Here is a 24,094-nt window from a genome sequence, read left to right as displayed (position 1 = left end):
GGCCACTGTGTTGGAGAAAATGTTCTCAATGAAATAAAGAGAAAAAAACCCCACCCAAATATTTTTCTTCAAGGTCTCTCATGAACCATGTAAGTTTTGGTGATGGTTAATAAACAGCACTTTGGAAAGAATATTTTATCATTATTAATCTAACTGGAATATAATTATGACAGTTTTGTGGTTTTTTTTTTGGCTCAGTCACTTCTACTTAAGTTTGTGTGTGTTTGTCTGGCTCAGTGCAGGGTGTTGTTACGGTACAATCTGAAAACAAATTGTCATGCATTGCCACTCCTATTCCCCTAGGTGAAATTTATTTGATAGTATGTTGGGAAAAAAATTCTACTTCACATTGAAAAATTATATCCAATGCTGGGCAATACACTGCTATACACCAGCACTGTCCTTTCACACATGTTTTTTGTGAAGACAAAGATGTCAGGATTTGTTTTCTAAACCAGTAACACTTTAAGAGCTCTGTTTATTAATTGCCAGCAAGATCACTTAGGAACAGCTTAAGATTAACATGATACTATAAAAAACTCAGGTTTCACTTGAAGGACACAAGTAACTAACATACAGAGTATGAGGGGAAATTCCTTCCCATCTTCACCCATGGCAATTTGATCTAAAGAAGGATAAATTATATGCTTGTGTAAATACTCTAAAGCACTTTCCCTGTTTAGAGCCATGAAAAGCATGGACCTTGCAAGAGTGTCAATTGCAAAAATATGTGGATTTGATTCTCCACATACAGGAAGGATGATGACTGAGATTGTTCTCCACTTCCCATTTCCTTCTTATTTGAAAGGAGTGATCTCTGAAGAGACCATTCCAAATGGACATTTGTCATCTGTTGTTCAACAGTTCTAGAATTTCTCAATTAAAAAACCCCACCTAGAACAGCTAAACAGTGAGGGAAAATGCTGCCTCATGACTGGAATGCCCAAGTGGGAATGTGCCCTGTCCAATGCCTTGTACAATCATTTATTTCATTGCATCATAAAGAAAACATCTGTAGATTATTCTAGATTGAAATGACAACACTGCACACTCCTTACTGATGCAGATGACAACATCGGCTGCAAAGTGGTGAACAGCCAGGTTTGGTCAGTCATTTACTATTGAAAACAGCTTGGAAATTAGACTCTGAGCATGACCATTGATAAGATTGTAAGTGTGACATGACCTAATAAAATTTCACAAGGAAACATTAACAGAGGATTGATTAAATTGTAGCCAAATTAATCATTGTTCTCACTCCATAAAACAACACAATCCAACCGTATGCACTGAAATTTCCCATCACAGTGACACATATTTACTATCACCAAGGATATCACTCTGGAAAAATTTACTGTGAAAAGCACACTTCCCAATGATTTTCAAGCTTAGAACAAGTTGTCAGTTGGAATCACTGCATCTCTGCAGCCTGGTTAACACAGACCAGCATTCTCACAAGGCAGAGTAACAAAGTTAGCTACAGCGATGGTCTTTCCTGAGTACATGTTCAGCACTCAGTTTTATAATCTCTATTTGGTGGTTTCCTCAAAATGAAATAGCTTTTTCCAGCCTGGTTGATTAAATAAGCATCTAGCTAACTCCCCTTCTGGGTTAATATTTCACTGCTGAGTGCTAGAAGCTGGAATAGAGACTGGGTTTTATTCATTTAGCACAGTATCTCAGTGGACTTGGCTTACAACAGCGAACTGCTTACTTTATAACCTCCAGCAGCAGAGTCACAGTAAAAAGCCTTCAAAAGTAAAAATGTCATTCTGTTCTGATAACATGCATGTGCATTCATAAAATATATTTAGACTTCTTAGCATCAAGTCACATGTGTGGTGACCATGCTACCATTCCTCAATTCCAGCATGGTGTAAGAATGCAGCAATGTAGAACCAACTTGGTTGAGACTCAGAATTCCTGTTAAAACTAGTTATGCATCTTTTTAATGACAAGCCACGCCTAAATTAGCAGAAAGGGAACATCTCAACCACTTCCAAAACAGTTACACCTAATGACACCTTTGAAGGACTCTGAAATTAAAGGCTGTAACATTTTCATACACAGCAAAGAACAAAGGCCACATTACTTTTCTTTAGGTAGGAGCAAGTTGTTTCTCACGTTGGAGAATACATGAGAAAATTTCTGTGAGCATTGCAGAAATTCTCAACCAAACTTCTGAGATAAAGAATAGCATTTATAGCATGACTGCAGCAATTTATACAATTCCTAAGGTATTCTGAATTTAAAATTGACCACTTAACCCCAGACGTACAAAGGCAAAGAGAATAAATAATTCCAAACTAGTACTAATCTCTACTGTATACCGCAACAAGTAAATTATATTTTGATTAGCTGCATCTCACCATGGATAAAGCTGTGCATGCAAAGTGGCTCTCATTGCTATACAATATTATTAGGCCTGGTGAAAAAGGTAATATTCATAGAATAGCAGGGCCTATCCAGAAGGAGACAGATAACCAGCAATAGAGAAAACAGGACTTTGTCTTGTCACAATTTTATGTAAAAACTATAGTTATGAGAAGAGAAAAAAATCATGTTTTGCAGTGAGGGACTTCTCTGTTCATCTTTCAGGACTGAATTGTTCCCCAGGAACCTATAAAAGTGACTATGTAAAGAAAACAGCCAAAGATTCCTAAAAACATTCAGGAGCACTATGCTGCAAAATTTCTGGCACTTCAAGGCATTTTCACTTAAAGTTTCAAGCATTTCTATGGGAATGTTTCAGAGACAGCACAATTAATATATCCAACATCTCTGCGTGGAATAAGTCATAATGTCAGGTAGGGGTGTACTAAGGACATTCTATAAGATGCAGAGGGTTAAATACAAAGAATTACACATATCGGGCAATTTGAGAAACTTTTTTAATTAATTTTTCAAACATAGATATTGAAATATTACTGAAAAGAAGGAAAGAGACTAAACTAAGGGTAACTAAGGGTAACTGCAAAATAGTTACACACTGACAACACTAAAGGGCCTCTGGAACAAATGCTAATAAACAAGTCGCACTATGAAAATGGGGACTACCTATTATCCTACGCAAAAGAGAGTTAAACCTATTTTTCTACTTTCATATACTACAAACTACATCCTTACAAAACCATTAAAGCTACAGCTCACGGAAAACCTGCATGAAATCCCTAACAGGTTAGGGTTCTGTCTTATACTACAAACTACATCCTTACAAAACCATTAAAACTACAGCTCACAGAATAACTACATTAAGTCCCTAACAGGCTAGGTTTCTGTCTTCAAGGTGTTCCAAGCAATCTCCTTCAGCTTCACTCTCTTCTGTGATGATGTGCAGGTGGAGCCAGTTTCTGCCTCACAGACTTAGGCAATAGCACTGTTGTAACTGGAAGGTGAAGGGCAAGGCAGAGATGTGTGTACACAAGGAATCCATGTGCCACAGCATCTTCCTTCCACAGGAGCAGGAAAGCAGTTTCAGGATTGCCAGTGACAAATGCAGCGTTCATGTGGCTGCCATCGGGTGTGAGCCCCCCCAGCACAGCTCTGTGCCAGAACTCCTCTCAGCGGCTGGACAGCAGCACCCAAAGGCGAAATCGCAGCTGCCCATAAGCTTTCATCGCCTCTCTGTGGGCGGCTGGATCTCGGGCCAGGTGCTCAAAGAGGTTGGGTGGCTCAACCCCTCGCATTGCTGGTGGCAAGCTGATCATTTCAGGAAGCCTCTTGTTTCCCAGCACAAAGTGCTCCAGCCGCTTTGACTTCAGGCACCGGCGCAGGTATGCCATGATGTCCCACAGCCGCTGCGCAAATTCCCTCCTGCTCCACCGGGACAGCGGTACTGTGGTCAGCACGTGCATGACCACGGTCTTCCAGGTAGAGCTGGAGAAACCTGTGCCCCTCAGGATGCGGGTGAAGACCTGCAGGCATTTCAGGTGCAAGCTCTGACATGGCACCTGCCTTGCAATGTGCCAGAAGAACTTCACCTCTGCCACAGCAGACGTCTCAACCCACGCTGTGCTTGCAGGGAAGTTGGCCTCGGTGGACTGGTTGCTCACAAAGATGCTGGAGCCGCCTTTCTGGGCCTCAGTGGTCTGGCTGACAACAAAGATATCAGAGTCCCCTTGACGCACTCCAAAGAGCATCTCCACCATCAGGCTCTTCCGGCCTCTGCTCAGCTCAAATCGGCAGGACCGGCTGCAGGGCTGAAACACCAAGTGCCATGAGTAGGACTGAGGCACGTGCAGCCACGAGCATCTCACCAAGTCGTAGAACCAGAGGGAGGTTTTCTCCACGTCCAGGTAGGAGCCGGTGCAGAGAGTTTCTAGGAGGCTGCGCTCCTGCTTGTGCTGCAGCTCCTCCTGTGAGTGGTGCAGCAAGCACAACAGCTTCTCCTCCAGCTGCTCCCTCTGGCACATGCACACCAGCTCCACACGGACACTGAAGGTCCTTGCTGCCACCTGCCCTGCGCTGTTCAGCTCCAGGTGGAAGGCGTGCCCTGGCGGGGGATTCAGCAGGACCAGCACACGGTACACGCCATCCCAATCCCCGGGACTCCAGCCCTCAAAGGCACTGCCCACCCCAATGGCTTCCTGAGGCACCGGGTAGAAACTATCGCTCACGCTGTCCACAAAGACACGCGTGAAGCTCTCCATCAGCTCAGCTGTCTCCGAGCAACCTCTCTCCAGCTCCTCCACAGGCCACTCTATGCGATCAAATAAAAGGATGCCTTGCTTATTCCCAGCATCTCGGGTGCCTTCTCTGTCTTGAATTCCACCACTGGTGCTTTCTTCCTTGTCACCATCACTGCTTTCTTTTTCTCCAGCAGCCACGTTACCTTCTTTGTCTTCTTCTCTATCTTCATTCTTCTTTCCCTCCACGTTTACACCATCCTTATTTATATCGCTGTCAACCTCTTTTATAACTTCCTTATTTTCTCCCTCATTTGAAGCAACACCACTATGGTCTGCTTCATACCCATGTTCGTTGCTATTTTCCTGCCGTGTCCAATCACTGCTCCTTTGTTCACTGGCATTACTGTTTTCCTGCTCCTTCACATCTGTGTATTCTTCCTTTCTGTCTACATTGTCTTCACCTTCATTTACATCATCATTGTTGCTCGCCTCCATAGTTGCACCATGGGATTTTTCTTCATTTACACCTCCTCCTTCTTCCTTTCCAGCATCCTTGCCTTGCTCCACCTGCACATCCTTTTTTTCTCCCTCATTTCCTTCATCTAAGCCTTCTGTATTTCCAGCAACATTGCCAGGTTCGTCTTCATTTCCTTCAGTATTGTCTCCTGGCGCATTCCCATCATTCCATTCTTCATCTTTCTTGAAGTCATGGCCATTGTGACTCCCAACATCAGTGTCTCCCTTCACTTTCACATCACTGTTGCCTTCTATGACATCATCGTCCTCTTTTTCATTTGCTGCCACAGGACTTCCTTCTATGTCATGTCCACTGCTGCTGTTTTCTGCCTCCACAATCACATCACCGTTTTCTCCACCTTTCTTTACATCAACAGTGACTTCTTCCTTTTCTGTCTTGCAGGAGCTCTGGTCCTTGCCACTGCTGCTGGCATCATGGCTCCTTCTCCTGCAGCTTAACCACAGGCCCAAGAGGAGCAGGACTCCAGCAAGAGCCCAGAATGGCCACTGCTGCAGAGCACCAAAGAGCACGGCTCCCCAGCCCTGGTCCTGCTGCTCCGGGGGCCCCTGCTCCAGCTCCTGCAGCAGCCGAGCCATCTCGTGCTCCAGCAGCTCCTGACGCTCCTGCATCCGCCGGTGCGTGGCTTCATCCAGCCCATCCCCAGCTGGCTGGGGGTACTGGATCAGGCTTTGCACAAGCACGAAGAGCAATGACAGTAAAGCCATGGTCTGCAGGAGGACACACAGAAGGGGTTCAGAGGGGCTGCAATGCAGACAGGCAGAGGGGGCAGGAGCAGCAGGGACGTGGTCGCAGGAAGGAGAGGCCCCGGCAGGCGGCAAGGCCTGCACCGCTGGCCCAGCAAGCACCATGCCCTGAGCAAGGCGCTCCCGCTGCAGGGGCAGAACACACAGCCCGGGGCCGGCGCTGCTGCCCCAGCCCTCCTCCAGCCCCATCTCCTCTCTGTGTGTGCACTCACCGCTTGTCCAGGCTCTACTGGGGCAGCAGCACCCACTGGGGCCTTTTATAGCTGCCCCCATTGTGACATGGCCCTGTGGTGTCACAGCCCCAGAGCGTCACAGCCCAGCCCCGCCCGCCGTCCCCAGCCTGGCTTGGGGAACTCATCATGGCCCTGGGCACCCAAAGTCCAGCAGACACCAATTGCTGACCCATCACTGGGGAACCTGAGGAACCTGGGAACCCCAGAGTTCCCCTTTACAAAGCAGGCACAAGTGCCCTCCCACACAACCCTTGTCAAATACAGATTTGGGAGACATGACCCATGGATATTCTCAGTATAGAGGTGTAGGTTTTTATTTAATATTGGAGGAGTACATTTATTAGTAGTATTTATACTTAGTACTTTTGGGGCAGAATGTCATTTAGGCTAATATTTTGTTACAAATTTAGTGAAGAATCTTTCTGAAAGAAATCCAGGTTGCTTGGATGATGCGCAGGAAGATTTAATACCATCCTGAAAAGGTCAAATAATTTAATTACAAAATTTCAGTGTCATCAATAATCTCTTATCTCTCAAACTACGGTTCAACACCGTGCAAAATTCTGGTACAGCCAGGATTTTGTTCAGAAAGTAGAATGTCTGTTTTTTTCAAATTTGTGCTAAGATGTACCTCTGTCTCTGCCACCACCTTCAAAATTGTTACCTTTAAACAGAGTTAATCAGTCTCTCAGACTGATAAATGAACTTCTTTCTCTTTTTGCTATATCTTTGTGTATTTATCTCCAAAGAACTGTGAGTACAGGAGAGATTATACTCAGCCCTTTTTTGGGGAACTCATTTATAAATGCAACTGCAGGAATGGAGAGGGAGGAAAGGGAAGCAGGATGTGACTCGAGTACCTGTGTAGTGACCACAGATGTCCACTGGTAGACACACACACTGACGTCAGGCAGATCATGCCCTCCCATTAATGCACTAAAGGAGAACAATGTTGGGGTTTCTGAAACTGCTCTGAATTGCATTTGCCTAACAGATGTCATTAGTAAAAGTAGTCAGAGAAAGAGTTTTGAACCCTCTTCCGAGTTGATGCCACTTATCATGCATCTTGCCCGCATTCTTCTGCGGAAGTTGTTTTTGATGTTGTCACATCCCTCTTTTTACGAGGGAGCAAAAATTTTTTGACAAGTATTCTTTCAGTTTTGTTTCCTCTCATCTTCCAAAATTTACTAAAGTGAACATTCAGCAGAATAGTTTTGTATTTTTTTAACACAATTCTTCTTTTATCCAATTGAGGCCCTTCTGTGACCAAGAAAAAAAACAAATTGTTGTGAGCTACGGTTTACACTGTTAAGAGGTTGATATGGGTCAGTTCTCCAAGGTTATTCTTAGTTCAGCTGCTATGTAAACTGTTGATGTCAGTGACTGGAGGCTGCTCTCCAGGACATTATATATATGATAATTATATGACAGAAAATGCAACATATAGTTGGATCTGACCTCCAAGTTCAGTAGCTTAAAAAAGAAAATAAAAGTCCGTAAGAAATTTTCTGGTTATCCCATCCCTAAATGCCTTCACATTTATATTTAGTTTACTGCATATACAAGAGACTTTCCTCACATGGACAGCAGTGCCCATCCATCTTCAAGTTCAGTATATTTTAAGTCTCAATGATCACTGCCTCCAGAAAGCATATTTGAGACAAAATAGGCAAAGTCTTTTGCATAACCATACAATCATCCAGTACTAGGATCTTCACTCTCACATAAACACATCATGTTTTTGCGCAAAGGAATCTGAGATAGATTTTTCTGAGAAATAACAAACCGTCAAAAATTAATTAAATAACAAACACGGGAAAAACACCACTTCCTCACTCAGCACATGTTCCTTGATTTTCATAAGCATTCAGATTTACAGCTGCTGATACTACCACAACAGTAGGTTTTTTTCTGGTTTTACTTCCTCTTCCAGCAGAGCAAGCACAGCTGCAAAACGCAAACTCACTTCTAGGCTCTCTTATACATCACCAGTTTACTACCTGCATTCCAACCAGTCATAGTTGTGCAACACCCCATCAGAGTACTGGGATTACTGCAGTGTCACAGACAGTTTAAGTGAGGCTCAAGGAGCTGTACGATTTTAACTGTATTTTATATGTATAATTAAACGATGCATGACATGGAAATAAGCCAGCTGTACTGAAACTTAACAACTAACTGCTCTGATGCAATAGTTAAGTATCTCATCAGTTATAAAATGAAACAGGTTTAAAGCAAACATAATATAGAGAACAGAATGCCTGACATTGTAAAGTAGCATGTTCAAAGGACCATTTTTGAACATTAATCAAGTGTACTCATCCAGTTAAATTTTCAAAAGAATTCCTGGCACCAAAATGTTCTCTGTTTACTTTTGCACCATGTTTAAAGAATGGATCACTCTTAGGGGGAAGAAAATCCTGTGTGCAAAACACTGCATGAAACTAAACAATCCTTGAACATGGCTAATTTCCATGTGGAGCTGATTATTTAGCACTGTCATCCTTCAGTAGAGGAGAAAGAACTGCCTGTCTTTAGTTTACTTATGTAAGATGAAAAAACGTGAGGAGTGTGAATTTGATCTTGCTTCAATTTACTTCAGTGGCCAAACTCTTGCTATGGCTTCAGCGAGAGTGACACTGCATCTTAATTTACTCAACATGGAGAGAAACAAATCAGCTGAGAATAGTGCTCTTGTTTATTAGCTTTAAATTACTACCATAGTTGTTCTTAACAGTGCTAAGTAAATCCTGTTTTAAAAGTCAAAGGCTGCCTTCAGTGGTGCTTTTTCCTATGTACTGTGTCACAACACAGGATTCCTGATCCTCTGACCAAGCCACCACTGTTCACAGCAAGCATGGCTTGCTCTGGGGCTTGGCCACATTGTGTGGATGGCACCGGTGATGGGGCTGGGGCATCCCTCTCAGCCAATAAACTAGGGTACATACTTTTGCAAAATAAATGCATTCACTGAGAACAAAGACTACACTTACTAAGGTGTTCATGAAAAGCAGCAAAGTAAATCAAATCAATAGGGTTAAATTTGCAATTACAAATCTGCACTTCTGCTCGGAAATTTTAAGGATAGCCACAAACTGAAAAAAAAATTTTTTTTTTCTTTTCCTTAGAAGGCAATCAACCTTCTGGTTTGGCTGATCTCTACTTTTCCGTATTAAGCAGAGCCTAGAGAAACACTCAGAAAATATGTGTGGAAGTACCTCTCAATGAATTAAAAAATATTATTACTCAGAAGATAGATAGAAACAAGACTGCCTACACTGTATGAATTAAACATATATGAATCAGGACACAGACCCTTCCATTCTTTAGTAACAAAACTGATGCTGTCCTGAAAATGGCATTAATCAATGAGACTGGTATATGAAAACCTTCTGTGTCTGCTGTAGAGGTTAGATGAGGATGTCAAATGAGACAGGTGACAACAAGGATGTGCTGCTTAGGGAAGTTGAATGTCACTTTTGTGCTTGAGGAGTTCTGCAGTTTGCATGAAGGTCACAAGTTATCTTCAGGCTGCATGAAAATGAGTGATAAATATGTTTCTCATAGACTGAAAGAAGTGCTAGACATAGAGTATTACTCAACAGAATATTACTCAAAAATCATCCCCTGGTATTCTAAGGATGGCAGTCTTCTATTAGACGACAATTTGTTACTTCCTCCGTACATTAAAGCTACAACATAATAAAAGCACCTTAAACTTCAGAAGTATCTAAGATACACCGCTTAAGTAAGGTCTATGCAGAGCACCCTAAAAACATTGCAAGAGCAGTGACAATTTAATGTGATAGTAATGACATGAACCAATATCTAAAAGTTAAGTCTAAGTGAAGAAGAGAATTTTTCAACTAATGGATCAGGTAAAATATGGGAATAAAGGATGAGATATATGATTAAATAGAATAGTGTATTGTATTAACAGGTGGAGAACATATAATTTTGATGCTATATTACAACATATTTCAATTGAATTGTGTGCAGTTTTAGTTTTATACGTGCACTATTTTTTAGAACACATTTTTAGACTGGGGCAAACAATAAAGGAAATCCATCGTATGACATTGCATTGATCCCCACTCACTCACTTGACTCACATTGATCCCCATTGCTCACTGGAATATCTTAACATTTCCAGCACAGATTCCCACTCCTTAAGATGAAAACCTGTAACTGACATTAAGAGAAGGTCTAAAATTTTAATTGCTGTCTGAACACAAAGGAGTTGTGACATGCTGTGGTTTATTGAAGCACTCCTGCAGCTACAGACGCATCTTTAACCACCCCACCCTCGCTCTCTTCCCCCATCCAGCACTGACTGACGCAGCTGTGAGATGCAGTAACTGCAGAGCAAGATCCTGCTTACTTTCAGCTCTCAGGCCCCAGAAAATGCTCAGCTCTTCTGGGAAGATGGACCTACGTTATAAATACATTGCAATTTGAAGGGAATGAAACCTTCTCTTCAAAGACTTGTGAGTGTCCAGGTTTTGGGAACTGCCTGATGTGGACAGTTTTTTGTCTGTTTTCCATAAAGAAGGGAAAGAACTCTGTATTTTCCTTCTCATGATATTTCAAGTCTTAATTCCAAAGAATAGAGATGCCAAGACTTGTCAGTGACATGACTAACAATTTTATGAGAACTGGCAAGACAGTTCATTTCTCCTACATCTTACTCGCAGAAACCTTGGAATTATTCTGTCTGAAACACTTCAGGGAAGGAAGGTAGACTTAATTATGACAACTTTATTAACTATTCAGTACTTCTGACATCCTGTTATCAACAACAAAAATATGGTTTGATTATCATAAGCCATACTGGAATCAATTACAATACGTAAGTGTGAAAAAACAGCAGTATTTGTTTTAATGTGGAAAAATACACACCTTTCACCCTCCCAGGAAAGCAAGACAAGGCACAATAAATTCTCATCATTCTTCTTCTTCTGACTTTTCAGTTCCATCACAGTTCTCCAAATTAAGATTTATGTGCTATTTTGCATCTGTATCTGTTGTTGATTTTCCCCCCCTACAGGGATATAGGTGGATAAGTTTGGACAGGAAATGGTATCCCTCAAGCCAAACTGAAAGGTTTATAAAGTTGCTAATAAAAGTTTGGGTCAGGGCCTAAATATCAATCATCTGCTCATTGTCTTTTTAAACGAGCTCAGGCATTTTCCCAACTGCTCCTAGCAGGTCTCTGCCACTATTTTAAACTAAGATTTCAGCCGTTTCTTTTTTCTCTGTGTTGACCTCAATAATTTTTCTTTCTCCCTGTCTTTACCTGCCAAATGCATCCATCAGGATTTTGCCAAAGGCTATCTGCTTTTGAAGTTGAGAGGAATTCACTAATCGTGAGTGTCAAATCCACAATAAATGCCATTGCCGTATGGTATATGCTGCTTTTGGGAATTATCTCAAAAGGCCTAGCTGTGAGAAGGCTGGCTGTGTGTTCGGAGGGTTTTACTGCTAGCTTTCATAACTCATGTCAGGTCTTTCAGTTTCTGTATTCATTGGCTTCAGTGAGTGTAACCGTTTCCTGAATTTATAAAAATGTTGTCAAGATCCCTTGATCTTGCTTCCTCTGTCTCTCTCACACAAACACATCCGAACACATCTATGCACAGTGGAATAGTATGCACAGTGGCAGGCAAATCTAGCAAAAGAGAAGCTTGTAAATAAATAGCATGTCACTCTGCTTACTCAATAAATTCCTCTGGGTGTTAAACTCCTGATAAACATATCATAAAAGCCCCGATGAAGGCTTTACAGCCTGTCCCATCACACCATCCTGAGTGAAATTCTGCAATGCATAGGAAGACATAAGTTTGAAAAACAGAGTAGAAATAGCTCCCATAAGGGCACGGTGCTGACATAGTTGAAACATAGCTAACGGGAGAGCATTTGTTCTAGCTCAAGAAGACGGCATCAGTGACACATCTCTGTGCCTGTGAAGGTGTACTGGACATTCAAAGCAACAGGAAATCTACCTTTGTTAAAAACTGTCCATTAATACAGAAATATGTCTGGGTTAAAACCCCTCGGACTGTACCAATCTCAACAAGAACTACACACAAGACTAAGAAATTCCACAGAGAAACACGCCTTTGTGACACAAAGAGGCAAAGAGAAGGAAAATTGTCATAATTGGGGGTGACGGAGACACGACACAGCACTCGTGGTTGGTGCAGCAGAGAGAGTGTTTAATGGGGATATTGCACAGCTCTTATATACCCTGCTAAAGGCTCCATGTTTGAACCTGATTGGCTGTGATTGGTCATGCCCACCTCACTGGCCAATGGTTCATGTTCTCGCCAGGGATTGGCTCTCTGCAGCCAAACCCCTCCTCCCTTTGTGACGCACCAACTCCAGCTCCCTGCTGTCCTAGAAAGCCACACAAGAAGAGTTTAACATACCAACTTAGTGACAGAAAATGAATTACAAAAAATAAATGTCAGTCCCCTTTAAACACTTGAGGCAGTGCTCTCGACTTTCTCTGATGCTCTAGGAAGGGGTGAATGTCCTTCATGTCTCACACAATCCCCACCAGCCACATGGAAATGTCACAATGCGCCTAGAATGTTTCAAGTACCACTCCCTTCTAATTTACATAGTGTGTTAACATCCTCTTGAAGCAAACAGAAATAATAGTTTAAAAAGACAGTTATATTTCAGAAATATGTGCCCCCACACACCAAAAAAACACACAATTTAATACCATCCCTAAGTAGAATTTATCCATCCTCAAGTCTTCTATAACACATTTCGGAGACAGTGTTCTGCTTTCCTGGTAAGTAATACAAATGAACTGCTGGCAACATCATATCAAAACAAAAGTGGCAGAATCAGAAAAAATACTGAGAAGCTTACCTTTATAGGAAAGCTTCAGTCTTGGGATGTTTTGTTTTGACGTTCCAGTGACTGGAAGGAACAGTGTCACTAAAGACAGCAGGCTGCAGGCATGTGGCACTTGCAAAGCTCTCATTCTGCTCTCTTCTTCTTCTCTATCTTCTTTCGCGCTATGGTGAAGTATCTCCCCACTTTTTAAACAAGCCAAGTTTTATCTGGAAGAAAAAAAGGAAAACATCTGTAGACCTGCATTACTGCATATATAATAATTCTGTAAGCAAGCCAGACCTATCTTTAAAGAGCAGCTCATTTAATTTCTTTGCTACAGAAATACTTTTTCCCCTAGTACAAGTAAAAATGTTTTGTTACTTTAGTACTAAATTTACACATTTTGACATTGGAAAAGTATGTAAACTTTTCAAACACGTGTCTAGCATCGCCAAAGTTTAAGCGCAAATTAAATTTATGCAGCATGCACAAAAAGAACATTTGCCATTCAAAAGTGATCACGCAACTTGTTAGTTCATACCAGCCCACTGGATATCTTGATGTTTTATAACTCTTTTTATCTCAGCACAACAGTTATTGTATGTTTATGCTATGACTAGAATGAACAATAATGTCTCAGATGCAATGAGTGTACAAGTGGAGTTAACAATGAGCACACACCCATCAAAACTTATATAAATAAACTAAGAAAATTTGATAGAACAAGCAGTTGTGTTTAGCTTCAATACAAAAAAAAGTCAATGCTGATGATAGATTTAAGTATGGTATTTCCAGCAGAATAACTGCCTCAACTCATCCACCAAAATGTCCTATAAACTTTAATGAGTGTTTCAGGCTGGGGTCAATAGGCTGATAGGAGATTTTGTTAGCACAGTGTGCAACTAAGCCAGCTTTGCAGCACTTTTCACTTAATAAGTGTCATTCGTATTCCATAAATCTTGAAGTGTTTTACAAATGAAAGCAATTATCACTGTCCTTATTTTCCCTATGCAAAAACAGAATCATAAAGCTGCAGTGAACCTATTTCCTCAAGGTCACTCAGCTAGCACAGTAGTTGAAAAGAAAATAGCAACAGCAATCCTGATGTCCTTTGTGCCCAGCTATCAAGGATCCCTTTTGCCTAATAACCCCACTTTTGCACATGAAATCATTTGAAATGGCATCTTGAGTTCTGAAGACAAAACTTGATGGTTAATAAATCACAGAGATGAGAGTATGAAAATATTTGTAAGACCAGATCCTTCCTCCTGCAAGTGCATGATGCTAGAGGTCAAGGGAGATGGCTGGTGAAATGACAAATATCAGTGTTTGAGTAATGCTGTAAAACCAAGGAGTAAGGAAATGTTATGGTTAGTCAAGAGATTAATGGCTTATGACTTGCCATGAAAATTCTTTTCTGAAAGGTACTGAAACTGCCTGATTAAAAGAGCAATCCCAGTGCCCACATCAGCCAGCACTTGCACAGACATCAAAGGAGAGGTTCCTTAGAAGCCCGTAAGAGATGCAGCACAGCTTGTGGCCCCTGGTCTGGCACTGCAGCTCCTGCAGCACTGGCTCAGGCAATGCTGTGAGCTTCAGCAGCACCCAGAATCAATTCAGCACCTCTTGATGCAGGCAGTTCATCCCTCCTGGCTGAAAGCATGGAAACAGTTCTCTCTGACAGAGGAAATCTCTCAGATGAAACTTGGGCTTTCTGAGCCTCCAGATTTTCTGTCAATAGGAAAAGACAAGGAAGTGTGCAAGAAGAGCACAATGGTGAAAGAGAATAAGAGAAACAATTTGTAAAATGCCCAAAGCGTAGCTCCTACTGCAGAACACTGAGCTTCTTTCTTTTCAGTCCACTCTTCAACATTCACATTCAGTGCACTGCTCTTGGCCAAGTGTGAGTACATGTCCATGAGGAGAAAAAAAACAAACATGAAATGCCTGTTTCATCTTTTCCTTCCTTTTATTACAGTATGAGCTCCTAAGAGAAGACCCTTAATTCTTCTGGGCCAAGACATCTATTTGGGAGTGGACCACAAAGCACTGATGAGGATTAGACTATCCCAGGGTTAAATTGCCTTTAAAAAGGGGAAGAAGGGGAAAAGAAGGGGAGGGGAGAAGAGGGAATACATAAAAATGAGACACCAGCACTGTTCATCTTCAGCAGGATGATAGTGACAAACCATACTTCAAAAAGAAGCAATTAAGAGGGAGCCAGTCTCACTGCAAGTATGTTGAGAAGTCATGGCCTGAAGGTCTGGGCTTCAGCCAAGAGGGAATTCACCAAAGGATTTGGGGCTCATTTTCTTGACACAAATTACTGTGAAGAATCAAGACTAAATTTTACTAAAAAACCAGTTGTGTCAGTGCACTGTCATTTGCTGAACTGATTGAGAATCAGCACCAAAGTCATCCCTTCGGAAATAGCTCACAACCTCACTTTTTCACTTAGGCTATTTTTGCTAATGAGAACCTTTTTTTTTTCTATTTTTTAAGTTGGGTTTTTGTTCCCTTATCCCTTTTATTTGAATAATGTCTGTGCAAAACCATTTGCTTTCACAAGGCGGTTAGTTTACACTGGAGGCAGCTGCTCTGTAAGCTCACGCCAACCCTGTCCTGTCTTTAGATTCATTGCAATCTGGCCAGATTGTCACATATATTTTTAGTTTATGATGATCCTCTAATACAATTCCAGCTTCCACACAGAGTCCTTCCAACAGTCTAGCTCAGGTTAATGAACTTCAGGCCAACTAACTTGCCATTAATCTTCAGGAAATAGCCTTCCTCTTTGTAACACATGCAATGTCAATCAGTGTCCTGTGCTGAAAAAGACCCACAGTCACACTGATCAGAAGCAAACAGTCCCATGAGCAGAAATAAAACGTAAAACCTAAAGGCAAATCTGACTCCCCCATTCCTTCCTCCCCTCAAAAGTAAGAAGAATTTAGGCAGAGAAGGAAAAATCACTGGTTTGTTTAGTTCTTTGATACTTCAGCTAAGGACCAACACATTTGAAAACTTCCTCACCATGAACAGATCCAAAATAAATGAGGAAAACAGTCTGAAAAGAAAAATACTGAGGCTAAAGCTGTTTTCCCACCTTGGCTTCAGCTAGGAAATAGCAGTGCACTGTGTTAATGATCACCAGCAAGACCGAGCAGGGAAGGAAGCCATGCACACACCTGGTTGAAACAGGGACAATTCCAGTGGAATAAAGAAGCTTTGATTTGCCCCACGTAGGGGCAGAAGGTGCAAGCTGAGAGGGGCTGAGCAGCCTGGCTCCATCTTGCCGGGACCTCCCAGCGGGGCCCATAAATTGCGAAGGGGTTGCGGGTTGAACTGCCAAAAGACAGAAAGCTGAACTGCTGGTGCCCTGCCATCCTGCTGGAGAGAGGGGCTGGACCTGACTGGCACATGTGTGATGCCACGTCCCTGAAATGAGGTGTCACCTCCCTGCAATTGGTCACATTTAGTGGAGCCTATAAAACAGATTGCTCCGAAGCTACTGTCTGAAACAAGAAAACCTGGAGCCAATTTACTAAACATAATTTATTCCAGGCCCTTTGTGGCAATAAACAGAGCTCTTCAGCCTTCTCAAACACACAGACAGTAAGGAGCTCTGTGCTTATGGGAGCTTTTTCAGATAGTTCAGCTCAAACCTATCTAAATGCAAAATCTTGCATTCACAAATACTGTGTAGTTTCCGACTTCTCCTGGCGTCACCAAGTCCAGAGCTGAAATGACTGTGACCCATCTGCAAACACACACTTTTTAAACTGTATTCATGAAACGCTCATTTAATTCTGTTGAAAAAGCCTTTATGGAATTGGAGGATAATTTAAAACCTGTTTCCAGCACTAGTCCAAGGTAATTTTAAAATTCAGAATTTTATATTCCAATAAAGAGTTATGGTCAGTTTTGTGAATCTAATAGCAATGCTGCAGATTGTGACAACTGAAAATCTAGAGCAACCTAGTCACTATAAGCTTATTAATTCATTATAAACCTAATGAGTAAGTTGCCTATGCCATGTAGCTTCAATATGTAATTTTCTATCACTGATGAGAGAGTTTTTCTTTCTTCTCCTCATCTATCCTTGTTTGAGGTCTTGGGGTTTTATTTTGTTTTGGTCTATGGAGTCAGAAGAGAGCAAAAGATGTCCCTTCCAGACATCAACAAAATAGCATGAGTGGCCTGTCAGACAAACACATTGCTTTAAAAGATTTAAAACTAAACAGCTACAAGAAGAAACAAAAATTACCCCACATTATCTCTTTATCATCTCTTTATTAAGTATATGTACTTTATCTACATACACACAAATTTAAAGCATATTACTTTGACTACAGATATACAGATATATGTGTCCAATGCATTATGTAGATGTCTCACCTTGAAATTATCATACAAGTTCCAAAAAAAAAAAAATTATTATGGTTGTCTACTGTGTGGTTCAAAACTGTACTATAATCATGAACTGGATATTGAATTGTCATTGTTGACAAGAGGGAAAACTGTAAGCATACACGACTCAGATAAGTAATTTAGAAAAATCAAATAGACTAAAAATAAAATTACATCTTTACACTTATTTAACATCCTTCACTTAGTTCTGCAATAAAAAGATGACATTTATCCAGAGCACAATGAAACTATGTTCTTGTACCCCTTAGATAGATGGTCTGTTTATTATTTGGCAGAAGATGCTTTTCTCTTCATTGTGAAATCTCAGTTAAATCTCACTCTATCCAAGAACTGGTAAACAGTATTATTCATCACTTTTCCCCTACTTATTAAATAGGTTTTGTGCTGTTTATAGTCCAGAAAATGTTCTCTTTCAGGATTCAGAAAAATACTGCTTTTTACACAAATCCAGAGCAGCATTACCTCACTTCCCAGCAACAGGAGAAATTAATGAATAAAAGACAATGGTACAATCAAAAACATTATGTGAGTCTGCAGTGGGTGTTTGTTGTTTTCATTTTGTTTTGCTTAAATCACTGGGTTTAGTGTACCTGATTTAGATGAGGTTTTGCCACAGAGCAGTCTTTGCTATTGTTAAATACCTAAACAATTAGCAAACACTCCTAAGAAGCACAGCCCAGCTTACAATGAGTTCTACAAAACTTTAAAGGCTTTAACTTTTTCTGAGCTTCTCACAGGATTTACACACTATCCATTCAACACCAATAACTTGGCAAGAAAAATCACTGCTCTGATTCCCACTTGAGAAGAACCAAATAGAGCAAAGAAAAATGAAGGGTTTGAGAGACAATGAGGATGCAACTGAGGGAACAAAGAGTCAGTAAAAAATCTGGTTTCACTGCAGAGAAGCATCTGATAATAAATAAAGCTCTCCAATAGAGAGAGAAAATACATTTGAGGATTACACTGAATTTTTTGTTGAGATGTACTCATGCTCCAGTAAAAATGTTGACTAAGGCAGTGAAAAATGAGAGAAGCAGAAGGAAGGAACTCTCTTACTTTGTTTACTTTTTCATACTTTTCAGCATCTTTCTGAAGGGAATCTACTGGTGGCAGCATTTCTAGCAGGCATGTAGTCCATTTGGAGATAAACACCAGTAGAAATGGTAGAAACTTTACAGAAGAGTCTGTGTCACAGTGCTCTGAAGAGCTTATCTGACCACGAAATTTACTGCAGGGCACCTAAAATTTTACACAAAGGAAATGAGCACTTCATCCCCTAAAGATATCAGGATGTTTTTTCAGGTCAATGTCAGTGAGGTCAGGATTACACCCAAAGATTTCACACAGACACAGAAGTAATCTTTTCAGAAAGTGGCAGATAGACAGCCACGCACACAGACATGTTATGTATCATTACAAATGGTGATTTTGAGAAAGTTGGCATTTTATCTTTTGGACATGTAACAAATCAATCCAAGACTGATGATAAAACAAGTGCTACTTTCCAACCTTAATTATTTGAATATTGTGTCTCCTCAATAAAAACCAAACAACAAAACAACCAAAAAACCCCAACAAAAACAACCAAACCAAACCAAAACAGAAAAAAAAAGAAAAACATACTCATAGCTTTTTGCATTCTATAGACTGTTTCTCAAACTCAATATCTATTGTTCAAGAAGAAGGATGGGATGGAAAGCAATTTGTCATCTGATAATGATACTGCCAAGAGGAGGAAGGCACATAAATAAAATGTCCCGCCCGTCAGATGTTCAGCTGGGATCTTTGCACAGAAACATCAACATGCCTTTCACTCTAAAGTTAGATGCATATGTATCACTTATGGGTTCTTCTTCCTCTTGTTTCTTCATGTTTTCTTCTGGGGAAGGAACTATGACTTCAGGTATTACGTCCATAATAACAGCTTTCCATAGGCTCTTTATTTAGAAGGACATGAGAATGCCCTGCAAGTCTGATCATCAAAAAGGAAAAAAAAAAATACAAAACCCAAACACAAGCCAAAGAAGAAAGAAGTGCAAGGCACGATTTAGCAACACATAAGAATCAAAAGGAGCCCTAAGCCAAACCTCAGTGTTACATTATTTTAAGTACAGCATGTTTCCCCAGCAGACCAAAAAAACCACTAACGCTATGAAAAGTGATTCTAAGATATGTTTTGTAACTTTGGTATCCAAGAAAAGAAAAAGACAGCAGTGTGAAAATTCCTAGAGACATTAATGAAAAGGTAGACTAGATGGAAACCACTTTCTGCCAACTTCTGTGACGTCTGAAGGGCTTCAAAGAGAGACAGAGAATTTTCCTCTGAAATGTCTGTCACCACCTGCAGCACTTGGGGTGGTTTGGCTCAGCTCTGAGTGCAGGAGACAGGGAGACAACACTTGCAGGAAGCTTTGCCTGTGGAACAGCCTTGGCCTGCTCTTGAGAAAATACTGGAAAGCCAGAAAAATGTCACGATGGCCATCAGAGAAAATAAATGCTCATTTTGGGGAGACCTGCCTGAGCATTTAAACCCTAGCAGACTGCATTTGTCCTGCTGCAGCCTGAATTAACCCCAGGCAGGGCTGTCAAGCCACCTAAACCACTGACCTTACAACCACCATTCTTCTGCTGGAAGAAACATAAACCTACATTGGCCAACACAAAGGAAGGATTACAGCCTCTTTTTCACCTCCAGGAATTCTTGCCAGTGTTTTGCTATGGAAAAACCATTCTCTGTTATTTCCTCTCATAGGAGACCTTCCAATATATGCAGGAAATAAAGCATCAGGTCTCTAGCAGGGACCAGAAGTCTGAACTGGCTGATATTTTTGGGCATTACCAGTAACTTGTGGCAGTGGGGTATTCTGCAGATTAGCTACTTGAATTTGCCCTACCATGACTTCTGTACATTTGTGAAAAACCCAGTTTGATGGAAAGGCAGTGCAGGACTCTGGTGAAATCTGTGACATATCAAATTCAGACCTAGTGCCCTGCAGAACAGCAGCAAGGTAGATATCAGTGCACTCTCTCAAAGGGTACAGCCAGCCAGCTGTCTGCACAGATATATCTACAGATGTGAGTAGGTGGGACTCTTGATCCAAGCAATCCAGACCTCAGCCAGCTCCCAGTGCTGCATGGCTCCAGTGACTGCACACTCTACAGCAATATATTACACATTTCAGTCATACACACATCTGAGGCTCCACCAGCCAGCCAACTCTGTGCAGGCACAACCTGCAGATCATACACACAACCACAACCTAGCAGACCCTACTAAATCAGAAACTCAACCAAAACAAACCCTCCACAAAGCAGAAAGACATAAAGGAACAAAGATTTACATTTACATAAATATTTAAAATGCTAATTTCGTTTCACAGCCAATAGTTTATTGTGCTAAAATTTGTAGCTAGATTATCTGATGTAAGCATGAATGTATTGCCAAATAGTTTGTAATTTTGTTTAATTTTTTTTTGTTTGCAGGCACTCATAGATTCCCCAGCTGTATCTAAAGTCTATAGACTCTCAGATAAAAACAGAATGTTACAAATGTTAAGTAGAGGCAACTGCATGTTGTAGTTGGCATCTTAATATAATTAAACTTTTTTTTAATTCTCTCTATTTTACCAATACTGATAGAATGTTTCCTTAACTGCCAGCACTGTTTAGTTTATTGTCAGCTGTGTAAAAGTCAAACCATATTTTTCAAAAGAAATCAGGCTAATGCAGCTTAGCAATGGTTAAAAAATGTGTACTTCATATGGTAGCTGGGCTTTGATCAAATATGTTTGCTGTATATCCAATGGCATATTTTCCTAAAATTCCTTTCATCAACGTATGGCCTCATTATTTGATGCACTGTCAGTGAACTCTGTACAGCACAGTCTGCAGGATTTAATGTATGAACTACACTATAGGGAAAAACATGCCGGAAGGATTTTAATTTACACTTCCAACAAACGGATTTAATAATTCATGACTATATGCTTGAAGTCTATTGGAGAAGGGTTTTTTTTTAATCCATTGTCCAACTTTTGGATCAACATTTTGTGCAGCCAAAACGTAAAGTGATACATATATGAACGTGTACACTGCAGAGCAGTGATCTCTCTTGGCCCATTAACCCAGTTATTTTATTGTTAGGCAGAACACATTTGCTTTCTTCCTGGCTTTTTAAAACATTTGATTTCATTTAAATTTGGAGTATGTGTGACAGGGAATCAGCATAGCTTCTATAACAAATCCCACTTGTGAGCTTACACAAGTCTCTGACTCAACGTGGACCTATTCCTCTTGATGGGTTTCCCTCAGGTACTCATCATCACAGCATCCCAGCAGTTTAAAAGCTTTAATGCCTCTGTTCTCTACCCTCCATCCGTGTCACTAAGAGTTAACTGGATTTCTTGTAATGCTGCCAGAGGAGATGACATCCCTCGGACAAGGTCACACTTGCAGTCAGGACCAGAACCCACATCCCTCCAGTCACACAGCCAACCTTCTCCACAGGGACAACAGACTTGTAACTCCTGCAGTGACATCCATGACTCACATATCACTTCTTTCAGTGTTTTATTCATTATTTAAGTGCTTGTGCAAACTGCAGAAAATTACAAGCAATCACAGTTTCATTTTCTACAAAGAACTTTACAGAACTGTGAAGTAAGGAGTAACACTCTGCCAGTGTGAGTTCAGACAAAAGATTATCAAAACTTTAACACTCTTGTGTCCTTTGATCATCAATTTTACCATTTTCAAGGGTTACAACATGGTGCTATCAGACCCTCAAAGAACTTTCTGTTTGTGTCACAGCAGAAATCAATTTATATTTGGTGCAGTAGTTGTTTTGTTTGTCTATTTTTAAGCTGCTTTGTGAAGGGTGCTATCATGACAGTTCCTGGAATCTGAAAGAGCCATACTGAAAAAGAAACCAAGAATTCAGGCATCACCTCCTCCATTCAACACAGAAATACTTTCACTTTAGTTTAAAACCACAAAAACTTTGCTTTGTCTCGTGAGGACAAAGTGAGGACACAGTGTGCAAGGAAGAATCAGTATTTAACTGAAAAAAGGGAAAGATTTTTAGATGGTTAACCAGTTAGTTTCCATAACCAGAAGACCAATATTAAAAAGGTAGGATGTGAAACACTACTTCTGATTTCCCTTTTCCCAGTAGTCATTTGTCCCCTAAAATGATGAGGCAATCTCAATCTTGAGGGAGTTCTGAGGTTTCATTCCTTACAAGGATGGCCAACACTGGAACAGGAGCTCAGAGGGGTCATGGATTCTCCATCTTTGCAGACATTTGAAGCTTGACTGGACATATGTCTAAACAATCTGATCCAAAGTTGGTTATCCACCCTTTGAAATACAAACAAAACCATATGACTTCCTCATGTCTCCTTCAAACCTAATTTTTCTACTACTTCCTTTAGCAGTTAATGGACAAATGAATAACTGAACTGAATCACACACTGAAGGTCTTGCTCAACATCCAACACCCTTCACTTAAACTCAGATGTCTGACAGCCATCAAATGACTTTTATTACTGTCTAGTGATCTTATCTTCCCAAAGACTCTTCTGATAAGGGCAATGTCTACCTTATCTGCTTACAAATTAACTACTTTACTATTAAAATCTGAGTGAAAACAGGATCACTTTTCTTTTATGAAACTGTCCAAAAGCTGCAGCAATTCAAGAACTGATTCACAGGCAGATAATAAACTGCTGTATCAAGAACAACAATGTATGCATAGGAAAGTGGAGCAGGCACTGCATCAGCTGTGTAACTTAATTCAGTATCTCACAGCTTCCAGGTGCAGTTCACCCACATGGTCCTGGTTGCCCATCCCATGAAAACTAAGCACAGAACCGAGTGTCACAAAATTATTAATACAGTATGTGAAATAAGGCTTTTGCCTGCACTGGTGAGACAAGGGGATTTATTCCAGGATTCCTCCAATGGAGTTTGAAGAAGCTGGGTGAGAAGTGCCATTGGATAAACTGCTGACATGCAAACCACATCAATGAATTTTGCTCACCCAGCACACAAAACCATCTGCATGTTCCAGGCTGACCTCTCTTTTCTATCCAGATCAGCAACTCCTTCCTGCCAGTCTCTTATCTCCCAGTGGCACCAAGAAGTGGAAGCCATTGTAGTTACCACATTAAATACTTCTCAACATTGTGGGAGAAAAAAATAACTAGAAGGGATTTGTGCTCCATGCTGGCTTAGCTAGAAAAAGACGTGGTGGAGAAGATTAGGTTGTGTTTCTATAGCCACAGCTGAGCAGGTGGCAAAGACCCACCACAGGTGCTTGCTCCATAGAGGATTCCACTCCCTGGTAAAACAGCTACTCCTCAAAGAAACCAGGGCTTGAAGATATCCAGGACTCTTCCTGTCAGATGTGCCTTGTGTAATTTTATGAAGCCTTGGGATCACCATGATTAACTACCTTCCTTAAGCCATTCCCCACCAGGCTTTAGTGCTTTTAAACCACTGACCCCTTGAATTAAAGAGGGAGATTTCTCTTTTCACAGCTGTGACTCAACACGGGAAGGAATTCAGAGACATATGAAAACAAAGCCAGGCAGAATTTAAAACAAAATCCTTCAATGACAGATTTAGCAAGTGATGGGCACAGCTGGAGCTTACAAATATAACTAAGCA

At 40.9% G+C, this 24,094-nt stretch overlaps 1 protein-coding gene across 2 annotated transcripts in view; it reads right to left on the bottom strand.

The window, feature by feature from the left end:
• SEMA3D (semaphorin 3D) overlaps positions 1 to 24,094 on the bottom strand; it is a 138,788-nt gene that overhangs the window by 84,485 nt on the left and 30,209 nt on the right. For both annotated transcript variants that reach the window (XM_033058216.2, XM_033058215.2), the window contains exon 2: positions 13,025 to 13,218. In XM_033058216.2, coding sequence (XP_032914107.1) covers positions 13,025 to 13,139 — 115 coding nt within the window. In that variant the 5' untranslated portion in view covers positions 13,140 to 13,218. The remainder of the gene's footprint in view (positions 1 to 13,024; positions 13,219 to 24,094) is intronic.

The sequence above is a fragment of the Catharus ustulatus genome, chromosome 4, assembly GCF_009819885.2.
Source record: "Catharus ustulatus isolate bCatUst1 chromosome 4, bCatUst1.pri.v2, whole genome shotgun sequence".
NCBI classification, from domain to species: Eukaryota; Metazoa; Chordata; class Aves; order Passeriformes; family Turdidae; genus Catharus; species Catharus ustulatus.
This window is presented reverse-complemented; position numbering and strand designations above follow the sequence as displayed.